Source organism: Acanthopagrus latus, chromosome 5 (assembly GCF_904848185.1).
Source record: "Acanthopagrus latus isolate v.2019 chromosome 5, fAcaLat1.1, whole genome shotgun sequence".
Taxonomy (NCBI): Eukaryota; Metazoa; Chordata; class Actinopteri; order Spariformes; family Sparidae; genus Acanthopagrus; species Acanthopagrus latus.
Genome location: NC_051043.1, coordinates 15,009,679 through 15,023,280, shown reverse-complemented (window position 1 = coordinate 15,023,280; position 13,602 = coordinate 15,009,679). Strand labels below are relative to the sequence as shown.

The 13,602-nt window shown below is 40.5% G+C and overlaps 1 protein-coding gene across 2 annotated transcripts in view; it reads right to left on the bottom strand.

The window, feature by feature from the left end:
• bmp2k (BMP2 inducible kinase) overlaps positions 1-6,952 on the bottom strand; it is a 45,328-nt gene extending 38,376 nt beyond the window's left edge. The window contains exon 1 of one of the 2 annotated variants that reach the window (XM_037097220.1): positions 5,132-6,952. In XM_037097220.1, the coding sequence (XP_036953115.1) occupies positions 5,132-5,282 (151 nt within the window). In that variant the 5' untranslated portion in view covers positions 5,283-6,952. The remainder of the gene's footprint in view (positions 1-5,131) is intronic. The other variant, XM_037097219.1, reaches the window with a different exon arrangement.
• Between the last annotated feature and the right edge of the window lie 6,650 nt (positions 6,953-13,602).

The following is a 13,602-nucleotide window of genomic DNA, read 5'->3' as shown; positions in this document are numbered from 1 at the left end:
TCACCAAGGTTATAACTATTCATTCTGGGGATAGGAGAAGGATATGTGTACAACATTTCAAGGCATTCCATCTTACAGTTGTTGAGCTATGTCAGTGTAGGCAAAAGTAGTGCACAGAGCAAAAAAGCAACACCGCCATTTCTAGAGCCATGACAAACTTGCTGCTGGTTTATATGTGTAAGAGGACACAATCGAGGCCTTAAAGGTGAAATGATTACCACAAATAACTTCTGCCAGCTGTAAAATATTTTTTCTTACATTGCTTTAACACAACTGAGTTTTTACTCCAAACCAGAGCACAGTCAGATAGCACCCTCCAACATCTCTGCAAAAACACCAAATGAGGGATAAAACTCCACCCCTAAGCCAACCACTTTTTATTTGATCCAACCATGTTGGACATAAAAAAGGCAGATACCTATAGTTTATTTACTTAACATCTGGCTTCTATTCATCATGTTCTCTGTAACAAAGCAAACACTGCTCCAGAAGCTCACGACAAAGAGCTTATCAAATCATTTCACGTGATTAAAAAAGCATTTGCATTGGTGAATTTGTTCTGCAAATTTCTAGTAGTGCCGGGGCCAAAAACCTGTTTGGCAACTGAATGGAACCTATCCAGATCAAAAGAGGCAAAGGACAAGGTGAAAAAGGCACATGTTCCCTGTGACCAAAGCAGCTGTTTGTATGAGTTTGAAACATAGTTTGGGTTTCTCCTGTTTACATGATCTGTGGCTTGTCATGGTCAGGGAGTCCCTGAGACCAAGGCTGACAGACTTACACTGCTCTCATCTCTTCAGCCTGTGACTTACACAGAGTCATTATAAACCCCAGTGTACACGTTTCAAGATTCTGCTGATAGCAAGCAAATAGGGAAAATTCTGTGCAGTCAGCACGTTCAGAGAAAAAGTTTTTGTTGTGGGACATGCGCGTGTCATTTAAAATGCCTGCATAATCCTCAGAAGTCAGCTGAAGCTCGTTTTGAAGTTCTCTATATGAAGAACATTAAAAAGATGCATCTCAAACAAAAGGGGCCACTATCAAGTCTGCAAATCTTTGATGCTTAGAAGACGAAGGTGACCCTAATTAGATGAGGCAGTGATGAATTATGACCTTGCTGTTAACGTGCTTGTAAAACTGCAAACATAGGAAGTGACACCACTGATCCAAGGTCTTCCTGGTAATTAGCAAGAAGCGGTGACATTTCAAGAAGAATTTATCAACGCATGCAAACATGAATGCATGCATTGTACATAAAGTGAGAGGCAGGTACGAAAAACAATGGCTAGGGAATACATCCCAGTGACATTAGGGTTATTATGCAACTTAAGCTGACAACAAGACATGTTCCAGAGGCAGTTAGCTATTAAATGCTTAGATGCTGTTCAGCAAATAACTTGATTAATATTCTGACTGCAGGTACAGATAGCTCTGTCTGGGAACAGTTTGTATGCTTTCTAAAACAGTGACCTTGAGCATCCTAAATTTAAAAAACAGAAATGTATTAACAAGGAAAAACTGGTTAGGTTTCCTGTGACGCCTTTGCTTGATGAAATAAACATGCAAAGGTCGGTCAACTTATTTGTTCACTCATGTTGCCAGTCCATTAGGTACACATAGCTATAACAGATAGAGTCTAATACAACACTTTTAGATCAGGAAGTGTGGGCAAACTTTGTCAGGCTTTAAGTGCAACTACCAAACTTCCCAAGCCGCTAATTTATCAAATTAATTTCTACACATTTCCAGGCCCTGACAAGGAACCCCACGCAATAAGAGTTAGTGAAGAAAGAGTGACACGCTCACAGATGCATCCTGTTCCTACATGTCATTTCTGTGTTCCTCTTGGAGACAGACTTATAGATAAAGCTCAAGAGAAACCACACAGGCTGAAAAGGAGTGGAGGGAAATTACTATGTTCCTCCTCAATGTAGGATCAGACCAGCTCAGCAGATATGCCAATGGAAAAAAAAAATAGCTAACCACGTGGCATCTACTTTTGAATATATTTGAAAGAGATGTTGTATGCCCCATTTTGAACTAAATACTTGATGAACATTTTTTAAATGTTTCTCCTCTCCAGTAAACTATAGTTTGTGTGTTTGTATTAAAGGGAATCTCATGCTTTTCATTAAGCTGGCAATGCTTCTGTTTAACAAAAACATCACATGATCCACTCAGTACCTTCACCTTCATCAGTCAAAAACTGTAACTGACCCAGTGACACACACTATCAAGCAATAGGTATGTCGGTGTGGTTAAACCTGTGAAAACAGATAGTTTCCTGGAGGTGCTATATGAAATGATGAAGAGTGTGATTTTGCTTCATCTGATTTTATCACACAAACCTTTTTGACAAGGAGGAGCTGATGCCATCATTAATGCTTTCACTTCACAAATAAAACCTCACAATACAGCAGACTTTTGCAGTTAACTCAGATTTTGTTTTCACTGCAACACAGTTTAAGAAAATTGCAATGTGCATCATCTGGGTTGTTACGGATGTTTCTGACTGTGCATCAAAGTTCGAATCTGGCCAAAAAGAAAATGTTCATTAGCAAAACGTCAAAGTTTAAATACACTCATCAAAACAAACCTGATGATGCATAGTTACTAGGTGCTCTCTAGGCCACAACAGCAGGTAAATCCTGACATTAACCTCTTTTACTAACGTTTCCAGCATAGAGGACCTTTAAAAGTAGGCATAATGATGGCAGGCAAACTGTTAGCAGCCACAAACTGCCAAACCATAGACAAGAATTAGCAGCAGTTGGTTGGTGATTAGAGGTCTTGTGTTCCTGAAATGGCAACACATGGGACCAGCACTGACAGAGTGAAGTGTTGAATTCTTAACACTCTAAAGAGCTGTATTTATTTGAAAGTATCTTTAAGCTACATCTGCAAGTCTGCACTTGCGTAATAAAAGCAAGTGAAATTTGGTAGGAGGGTAGCAATGCACCGGATTAACTATGGTTACAGTAATAGAGAAGCTTTTTTGTCATGGGATTTTCAGGTGTTTTTTGTTCTACTGAAATTCTTTTTCTTTTTTTTAAATCACATCCAGAAGACTACAAATACTGTTGGACAATAAAATAAAATCGCCTTATATTGAAATCACTGAAGGGAAGTCTAATGTGGTTCAACTTCTTGCATTTTACTTATTTCTTATTCTTACCATTTCCTTTCCAACTTCTGATGTTTTCCTGTTTTTGTTTCTGATTAGCGTCAAGTTTCACTCTGAATAAGTCTACAGCTTGCTAGTTACTTGTGCAGACTCTGGGTTACACCTAGCACTTTTAACTCAACCTTAATGCCCGTGGAGCAATATTCTACTTTTGGATTCTTACATCAACAGTTTGTCTTTTTCTAAAAGCAGCTAACATTGTGCGTGAAATGAGGTACACAATTACAAGATTAACTGTGCAGCACATACAGGCACAGACACCCAGCTCTTACCTAGGGACTAAATGATGAGCAAAGGTCACAGCATACCACTCTGCTGCTGGTTCAAAAAAAAAAAACAACAACCACAGCCACTTCACATGATTATATGATGACACAGACTCATGACTGCTTGCTTTTTCTTTTCTTTTTTTTCAGAGAGCGAGTGAGATCAGGTTTACTGTTTGACTCAACAGCATGTTTACAGTATTGTGTTACTTGAAGAGACGTGACTGTCATGTCTGAAACTGTTAGTTACTGTTCTTTATGCATAGTGACTTACAAATGATGATTATGGTTTTAGTCAGGATATTAACTTTATGATTCATGTGTTTTTCCTAATAAAGTCTAGTACACCCTTTAAGCCTGTCAGCATAGCTTATCTTTTACCAGCCTGAACTCTTCCACATTTATATTATCTGGGCTGACCTTGACTTGATAAATTCACTCAACGCAGAGCTAGAGCTACTAACTTATCAACTAGTTAATTTGAAAAACAAAATCTGTCAAACTGCATGTACTGCATGGGGGTCTTTTGAAATCTATTGGCGTTACAAACTTAGGGATATTTGGGAATATTAATCAGAAGGGTAAAATCTGACTACACTTTTCCAGTAATGCCTAATTAGTGTCACCTTATGCTCCAATAACGATTTCCCAGTGAAGAAAAGACCTTTTCAAAAACACTTAAGTACCCAACTGGCTAACCTGGGTCGGCGGGGCAAGTCTACAATATAAATCAAACTATTACACCTTTATACGCACTTAGCCATTTGTGGAGGCTGTTTTGTTAAACATGTTCATTTCAACACTTCCTCTTTTTTTTTTTGGCCTGCCTGACTGTGCGTGGAGGAGATTCTCATTTCAACATTTTTGAACACAGCACTTTGTTAAGCCATGAAGGAAATTTCTAACATTTCCAAGAAGCCTGTCCACATCCTCAAGAGCTGTACAGGGAAGGCACTGCCATTGCATAAGTCATCCTTTATATCTTTATCCAGCAAGCACTGTTGTTACTTGTTTCAATGTTATGCAATCTAATGAAATTAGCACTATCCATCCTAACACAACACTTTAGTGTCTCTCAGACAGCCAACGAAGAGACTAGTCCTTTTTAATTTTTTATCTTAACAGCTGCAAAGACATCAAAACTTTTCGTATTTCCTCTAAAATCCACGAGGGACAAAAGCAAACTGCCAGAGAACTTGTGTGAACATGTTAGACAAAGACATTTTTAATGGCTGGATCTCTTTACATGCTGTATGTTGACACAGGAGGCCTGGACCGTTGTTACCCCCCCACAGAGCAGCAGCTGAAGCAGGATGTAAACTACAGCTGGACGTGGAAAAGTTAGCAGTGTTAATTCAAACCGTGTAACAAATCCCCTGTGCCCCAATTTAAGTACCACAGCATTCATAGCCTGAACGAGGAGAGTGGCCTATTTCCATAACCCTGTATATAATTTCTAGGGAAATAAGCAGATGTTCAGGGGGGGGAGAAATGAGCTTTTAATTCGGAGTCCAAACCCATAAAAGGAACAAGGCTGTGGGAGTTGCTTGAGTAGCTGTGACCGTGTGAGTTATTCTCTCCAAGCAGGGGAAGACGGGTGTGTCCCGGAGAATACCATGGTGCTTCTTACAGGGTGTTACACACCATGCACTGTAATGTAATGCTGTGCTACTGTACGTACCCTCTGCCACAAGCTCCTCCACGGTGACTTGATACCGGCCGACGGCGAACACTTTCCCGAAGTAGCTGCTGACTCCGGAGCTGGAGCCCGACCCGGACGCCCCTCCGAGTCCGCCGCTCTCGGACTTTGGCATTCTGGAAAACTTCTTCATCCTTCACTTTCTCAGACAGTCCGGCCACCGAATGCGATCCCCTGTTCGGTGGTTAATCAACCACACAGTCCCAATTAAACTCGCTTGTGTCCGACGTCCCCTATCTACTTATCTGAAATCTTTTCTTCTCCTGCATGCTCCGCGTCCGGTTCTTCTGGAGGGACTACTAGCAGTCGTGTGATACGACATGAAAGTACAGTTTGATATACACGCTTTCACGGTGGGATGATACTACTCCGTCGGTCTCCCAAAGCTCGTACCAGTGACAGCATCCACGTACAAACAGTCCGAAAACGAAAACTGTGATAGGTTCGTTAGCTAATGTGACACATCACTGTAGATGGCTGCAGAGGTTGCTAGCATGCGTGGACTCGGCGCTGTGCAGTCAGGACGATCAGCCAACAATAAGCAGAGTGCAAGGGGAACACAGCAGTGTAGCTGGCACCGGCGTTGATAACGCCAGCTCCGGTGGCAAATAATCCCTCCCGAGGATTTATCCACCTCACCAACCCTCCAACAGTAGCCTCGGCGTCGTTAGCATCACACGCCGCCACTTGAACTCTTCACTCGGGCGAAGCGGCTAGTTAGCTCGCTAGCTGTGGTAGTTAGCGGCTAACGATCTTCGCTAGCCGCCACAGCGGTTTCTCTATAAGACGAGCCACCCCGAGTGCAGGTGGGCTGACAAGTAGGAGCCTAGAGCTCACACAAGTAAGCGTCCGTTTCTCACCAGAAACCCTCCGGCGAAGTTGTTTTCATTTGGCTCGTCTGTGTCATCTCTATTCACCTCTGTGTCATTTTCGTGGACCTTCGCTAGCGTTAAACTTCTCGTGACACCCCTACAGTAGGCTACAAAATAAGTGGGTGGTTTGTTATTTACCCAATGAGAGTGACAACCTAACCTGACGTGGCCCCGCCCACTCCTATTGTTATGATTGGTGTAAGTGGAGAATGTATGGAAACCTGGTAGTGCCAGGGAGAGCCAAACAAAATAATGGATCCAGTTACGCACAATAAATTATAAACATTTTTTAAAAAAAAAACAGTTCAGAATTATGAAATAATAGAGCTGAAGTCACGCCCCTTCCGGTGGACCATGAGACCTTTTATTTCAGAAAAACTTTTTATGGTAGTAAATGAAGAGAGTCATTTTTTTGATCTCACATGAACTGATCGTTGAATAAGACATATGCTGTTAGTTAATTTAAAAGATCATTTTCCAAGTCTAAGAAAGGCACAGTTAGTCAGTCAGTCAGTACAGTCAGTCAATTAGTAAATACCTTCTCATTTAGTCTTAAACTCTTAATGAACTATATCGCCTTTCTCAACATGCGTCACCAACAGTAACATGGTGGCCAACTCAATACAAAAAATGTACTAAAAAGGATGAAAATCAAAATAAATATGGCCTTAGTCTCGCTTTTCTCAGTGAGAAAAGAGACTACTTCACTAAGGCGATTGTTGGCTGTGTAATTTTTTACCTTTTTTCACGGTCGTGTATTTTATACGTTTTCTGACAAACCAGACTTTCTTCCAAGACTTTTTTCCAAGACCAAGTTATATTTTAGATTGACAAAAATCATATGTGTGATTCATGAAAAAAAAATCAAAAGGGATCAAAAAATGATTTGTCTTTCTGCGTTCACAACCATACAAAGTTTTTTTGAAATACTGTCCCATGGGGCAAGCCGGAAGGGGCGTGACATTGGCATTCTACTCTTTCTCAGTACTCACACAGAGTACACCACGTTCATACTCACACACGATAGTCAAGCTTAGCAAGCTGAACTTGGGAGTCTAAATTCTGTAAAATGCAAAGACACAGTTTTGGAGCTATTTGTTTGTTGTTAGTTTTTGTTATACATTTTTGCTAATGATAACTTTTTTGTTTGTTTGTTTACTCCAGATGTTTGCTTTATTTAGATTAGAGTTTGACAGCATTATCTTTTACTAATGTTTTGTTTAATTTAATGGTTTTCTTTTTGTAGCGTGTTTAGTTTTCTCTATTTTATTGTGTTTTTGTTTTGTGTGGGAATTTGAATAACATGTTTGGCACCCTAGGTTATGTAGGTAGAAGGATAGGTGTAGGACCATGATGCACCTGAATTGGCCAAAGGTTTTTTTACCAGAGCAGGAAAGGTAAGTGGGTTTCCTTTGTTCTTTGTTTGCTTGCTTTTTGGAAAAATAAACCATGAAAACCAAAAGAAACTTTGAGTGGACATTGATCTTCCTTTGCCTGCGTACAATACTAGCCCACGGTGCAGCTGCGGCTCTTTGATTTTCATTGACATTTGACAATTGTAAAATAGAACTTACAGGAGCTTTGAGTCTGGCCATTTGCCATTAATACAAACTGCTTGAGTGATCCTTTTGTGAGATAGTAAGTCAAACATTTGAATAACTAAATCAAATTTGAGGGGCAATAAATAAAGTCAGAGTTTACCGTGAGTACTTTGATTGCTTAACTTTCATGAACACTTTTTCTTTTCTCGGTGGCATTTGGCTTCCATATAGGCGTCCAGACAATGTTCATCTATAACAGGGCGTTGTGAGTGACGGCACACTGAGCAGTCTAGTTGAGGAAGGAGAGCACAAAACAGGCTGGAAAGAATGCTGTGCATGGAGAAATAAACAAACCTCAGGCCACACTGAAGCAGTCTGTTATCCTCAGTCACATTTATCATCTTGTCCATTATTTAAAATCCTCATTAAAACACCATCTTCATCTGTGTCTTTGTTCTACCCATTAAGCATTACTGGTCTGTTTTAAGGCATAGCTTAGTCTGTTTGGTCCTTAGTACATGAATTGATCTCACATCATTCCCTTCAATTTCAATGATCATTTGCAGTGGTGAAAAAACAATGTCATTTTTCACCAGACACTGCTAATGAGGAAGTGGCGTGACAGCTGCTTCTTTGTGGACAAAGGCATGTATGTGTGCAGGAGAATCCACCTAATTCTACAGACTTCGGTTCCTCCATTGTCTAACTCGTGTTTAACCTCAGCCAAAATCACCTCTGTCATTTAGACATCAGTTTCTAGAGGTGAAAATAGTCTAATTCTGTGTTTAGCTGATCACAATTACCATATTCAGGTCAGTGGTAAGGGAACACATGGCTGAGATGGGGATTACATAAGAGACGAGGAGGAGCAGAGCAGGATCACATGACTGTATAAACCCCTGTGTCTGGACACATCCTGCTTCTGCAGGGGGGAATCTTTCCTCTCTGACACACTTATTGTTGTCTGGATGTGTGTGAGGTGTATGCTGCCACCTGTTGGTGTTTGAACACACGATTATACAAAGAAACATGCATTACGGTAAAGACAGATCATCACTGAGCAAGATGACACATAAATGTCTGCCCTGCTGGATGGTCCGTGAGCAGAAAACTAAACCAGTTTATGGGCTGACCTTTGACCCCCTGGACATTTAGGGCTCAGCCAAGATGAGTCTCCAAATTTAGAATTTCTAAAGTTTAGAACAAACAAAAAATGTTTAAAAGCATAAAGTAAAAAACCTTCTCTACAGGAGTGTTTTGGTCCGAGATGAACAGGAGAGATTTTTGCATATGTGTTTTAGTAGGCAATCAGTGTCAATCCAAATATGATCACACCAAACTCAGTCTTGACAAAGAAGACTAAGATTTTTGAGTGTTCAATTCTGAATAGATTCTAATAATAGAGAATTACTTCTGATTGGAACTTTTTCGCAGGCTTTGATGACTCTTTGATGCTGATTATAATTAAAGAGTGTTGAGCTGGGCTGAACATAACTGGGCAGAAACACCAGATGAAGCACGATGAAGAAAGACAGGGACGTTTACTGGATCTTGAGAGGAAGTTGCTCACATGGCAAACCAGCCGTTTAACTTCCTCAGTCACTGGTTTTCAGTCTGTAGGTCAGGACCAAAAAGGGTTCCCTAATATCTGTCAAAACCTGTTAGAAAAGTGTTAATGATCTGTTTCTTCTAAATTCTATTTTTCCAGTTCTGTTTGGAACCTTGTATCCTCGACACAAGTGTCTTTTACTGCTGACAACTCTTGTCCAAGAACATAACCTATGGAGGACAAAGGGTCACATGTACACTGTTTCTTGGCTTTATTTTGTCAGCAACCGCTGCCTTTTTCTTTTTCCATCTTTACAAACTTCTTCAAAATACTGTATACTTCGAGGAATTTTGGGGAAAATGTGTTGAACTGACACAAAAGACATGTGGATTTGATTTAATTTGATTAAACTGTGCAGGAAGAGCTAGTACAAGGTGATACAGAATATATTTTATACCGTATACCGTGCACGGTCTCCCCAAGATTGTCCAGGGGATAAATTGCGGGGATGCATGGGAATAAAATTTCATAGGTGACCAAAATGATCACAGGCAGCCAAATATGTTTATTCTGAATTCAGAGAAACAAGCAAATGAGAAAATGATAGAATGAGAGAATCTAAAAAGTGTTCTTTGGTTGAAACACTCAGAAGGGAAACTTCAAGGGGAAAATGAACTATATAAGGGGTTAGTGAAATCCCTGTGTCCTCATTGTAGCCCACAACCAGCCCTTCACACACAGTGAATCAGTTGAGTCTTGGTGCTGCTCTATACTGTACTTCTGAATGGCAGCACGATTTATGAATGGAGACTTTTCACGTGGGCAGAACATAATTGGGGAAATTCACATACAAGCGTACATTTACTGGATTCATGTCAGGAGGGATAAAAGCTCTGCTCTCAAATTCTGGTCTGCTACACTTTACACTTGGCATCACACACCAGTTTGGAGTCTGGAGCGCAGCGAGCACGGATGAACTTGGCCTACATTTCTCACATCTCCCCTGTGAGCTTCATTTTCTTCACTGGAGCGCTGCTGCGCCCCCACAGCTCTGAGAGCACTTTGTCGCAGAAGATATTGTCACAAATTTCTGGTTTCATGCAGGCATTTTCCAAGAACTACGGCAATGCTATGAACAAGACTTTATTAGAATGATACCAAAGGTATCAGCCCATATGGGAATCTTTGAAGGAACATGAACAAGGTCACTAAAAGTATAGGACTGACATAAAATACATACAACCATAATTTTACTATACAGGATAATCATATTTTAATAATTGAATACACTCCCCAGTGGTGCTATTGAATATATTAAAGTAGATATATTATGCTTATTTTCAGATTAATCATTTTATTTTGGGTTACTACTCGAATAGGTTAACACGCTTCAGTGTTCAATGCTGCTTCGCCGTATATTCCCGCTGTATGAGACAATCTGTCTCCTGTTTCTTTAAAGCCTACCTCAAAAATACCCAGTCTACTCTGATTGGTCAACTCACACATGCCTGAACCAATGCTGCCAAACATGTCTCCAGTCATCCCTGTCCAATTTTCAGTTTCCAGTCAGCTTTGCTTCTGTTGTGAATATGGGCATAAATTATGCAAAAATGTGATATGGTAACGTCACGTGATATCAAGAAGATGCAGAATTAAAGGCTGAACTACCAATGAAGCGTTGTTCAATAGAGGTGTCTTCTGTGAGGAGCTCTCATTGGTGCAGATTTTTTTGGCATTTCACTTTCAAGACCTTGTATAAGCACAAGAACGAAAGGAAAGGAAGAAAAACAAAAAAACACACAATATGATTTCCCCTAAGTTTCAAAAATTCCACTGAAGTAATGGAGACTTTATAAGTCAGTGAGATACAACTGAGCTGGATTGAATGGTGGGAAGTTTAGGATGCAGCATTTCTGGGGCTTGATCCGCTCTGGGGACTAAGTCAGAAAGTCCCTAAGTCAGGAGATATCATTACTTTTAGTGTCTGGAATAAGTATTACGTTGGGGGACATATCCTTGTGAACCTATCTCACAGGTCTCTGATACTTATCCCTGTAAGATTTACAGACACATACTGTATGTGTTCACAAGACGGTTTCAAACCATGCCTACAGTCAGTGTGTTCAGCCTGATTTTGTCTGTACCAAAAGCAGGAAGTCTATTAAAAAATGCAGTGAAGTATCTTGACTTTGAGTGCATTTATGGATATCTCCACAACTGAAGGCCTTTGTTGCATCCTTTGCTTCCTTTCTTACCCTCTGCCCTATTCTCTGTATACAATACAGACATGGTTTGTGGTTTGTGAACATTGTTTATTGGTGGAGCATATGTGTCTGAGAGTGGACTACAAGCTCTCTGTTTTGTTTTTGAGGCCTTAACCATGGCCACTTTGGAGTGTGCTGAGGAAAAGTCTGCAGCGCAGTTACCGGTTTATCTAAACTGAGGCGATCATTGATGTTCTGCAGTGCGAATCAAAAACGATGGTAAGCTACATTTCTATAAAACCTTGAGTCTATGATCACTTTGGTTAACCGAAGGGCATGATCTACAATAGCATACAGTTAGTGTTTGATCTGTTTGTGCAGTCAGCTCTCTAACTAACCAGGAAGGAATCCACCCATTGACCCTATTAAACAGGATACGACCAAACTCTCGTTTTAACGCCTTACAGTTTTTGTTTTCTTTATCTGCATGAATAATGACACATTGTGAAGTAAAACCATTTCAGCAGTTATGCCTTTAAGTAGGTCGGAGAAACAAAGCTCACAATAACAGTGTTTTTGAAATATCTTTTGTGCTGATAACCCTGTGTTAAACTATCACACTGCACGCACGCACACACACACACAGGGGATGTGAGTGGAAGCTGTCAGAGTATAAAGATGTGTAGACCTGCAGCCTCTCTTCCTGTTTCCCTTCAGTTCAGATAAAGAGGAAGAGACAGGGGTTGTTGGGAGGGGGGTGCAGAGTGAGGGACTCTGGGTGATTACTTTGGCTTTAATGAGGAAAATGTCTTTGCCTCGAGGCTCTCATCCACCTCAATAGTCTGTGAGTGTGTCTGGCCTGGGTTTAACTGTCGCCTCCCAGCAGGCTGGAAGATATAAAGACACGAGGTGTTGCAGAGAGACGATGAACTAGTCTGAAGATTTAATTTGGAGACTGCATCTGATGCGTTTTACGGCATAAATAAAATATCCATGAATTTATGAAACATTAGATTTCCTGTCGGGGGATTCATGTCCAGGCAGCGCTTAGTGAAAAAAAAAAAAAAAAGTTCTCTGCTTCCGTCTTAACAAGATTTCCATAAACTGCTTACAAGTGGTCCAAAGTGTAGCTGCCAAGAGCCGAGTGTGCCAAAAGGTCTCATGTTACACAAAATCCTCATGTCTTTATACTGGCTGCCCATCAAAGTCAGGATCCAGATCAAGATCGTCATAGAGCTTTGCATTGTCAGGCATCGGCCTTCATCAAAGCTGGAACGAACTTTGAGCAGATAAAAGACTCACAGCTTTGACCAACTTCAAATCCAGGTTAGAAAATGTTCTGCACTGCCTTTACTGAGCCATAAATCACAAAAAACACTTTTTCCTTTTCCTTCAAAAAAAGGTTTCTATTTTAATGCACGCTTTAATATTTCTTGCTGTTTGTCTTCTTTTTTAATGTATTTAATGCATTATGTAAAAGGACCTTGACTTTTGCCTTTGCTTCTCCTTCCTCGAGGTGATGAGGGAGCCCGGTTCTCTCAGCACTTTGCTTTTGTTGACACTGTCAACAGAGAGGCTGAGCAAGGGAGATGCAGCGGGGAGAAACATTTTGGTGTGATCTGACTTCTCATTTCACCCTCTTCAGTGACTGGCGGCTGTGACGTCGTTACCGTATTGACTTTGTGACTCCTTGAGAATTTTTATTTTTGCACTGTCAAACTAACAGACCTGCTTTGTTGGGCTCAGCTGTTTGATTTTGACCTTGAAAACAAAAGCAAACAAATTCAAATCAAGACCCACTAACACACTTGGGCGCGACCTCTCAACTGTATTACATGGTCTTAATCAGCAGATGGAGTTCACTATCACCTGTCATGAATCCAACGCAGTGTAAGGCAAACCTTGGAAACAGCAGTTGACACCCAGCCTTAAATTCACACAATAGTCAGGTTAGAACACATCAGAATTACATTCAAGGTGGTTAATGTTGCACAAGGAGGTTTATCTTATTTTTGTGCTATAACATTTGTAATACTGTGTAGACGTGCAACTAATGAGCACTACTTGTCACTACTGCAGCTCCATTTTAAGTCTTCTGCACTTTATCTCCATCATCAGGGGGAGATGGTTTGAAAATATATCTGATCTGCACTCAGATTCCAAAGTTACAAGTAAATATAGGAGACACGAAATAATACTGTACAACAACAGTAACTTTGGTTTATTATTCAACACTTTTTGAAGTGTGTGCTCTTTTTGTTGCCACATGTTTTGGGGCTACAATTAA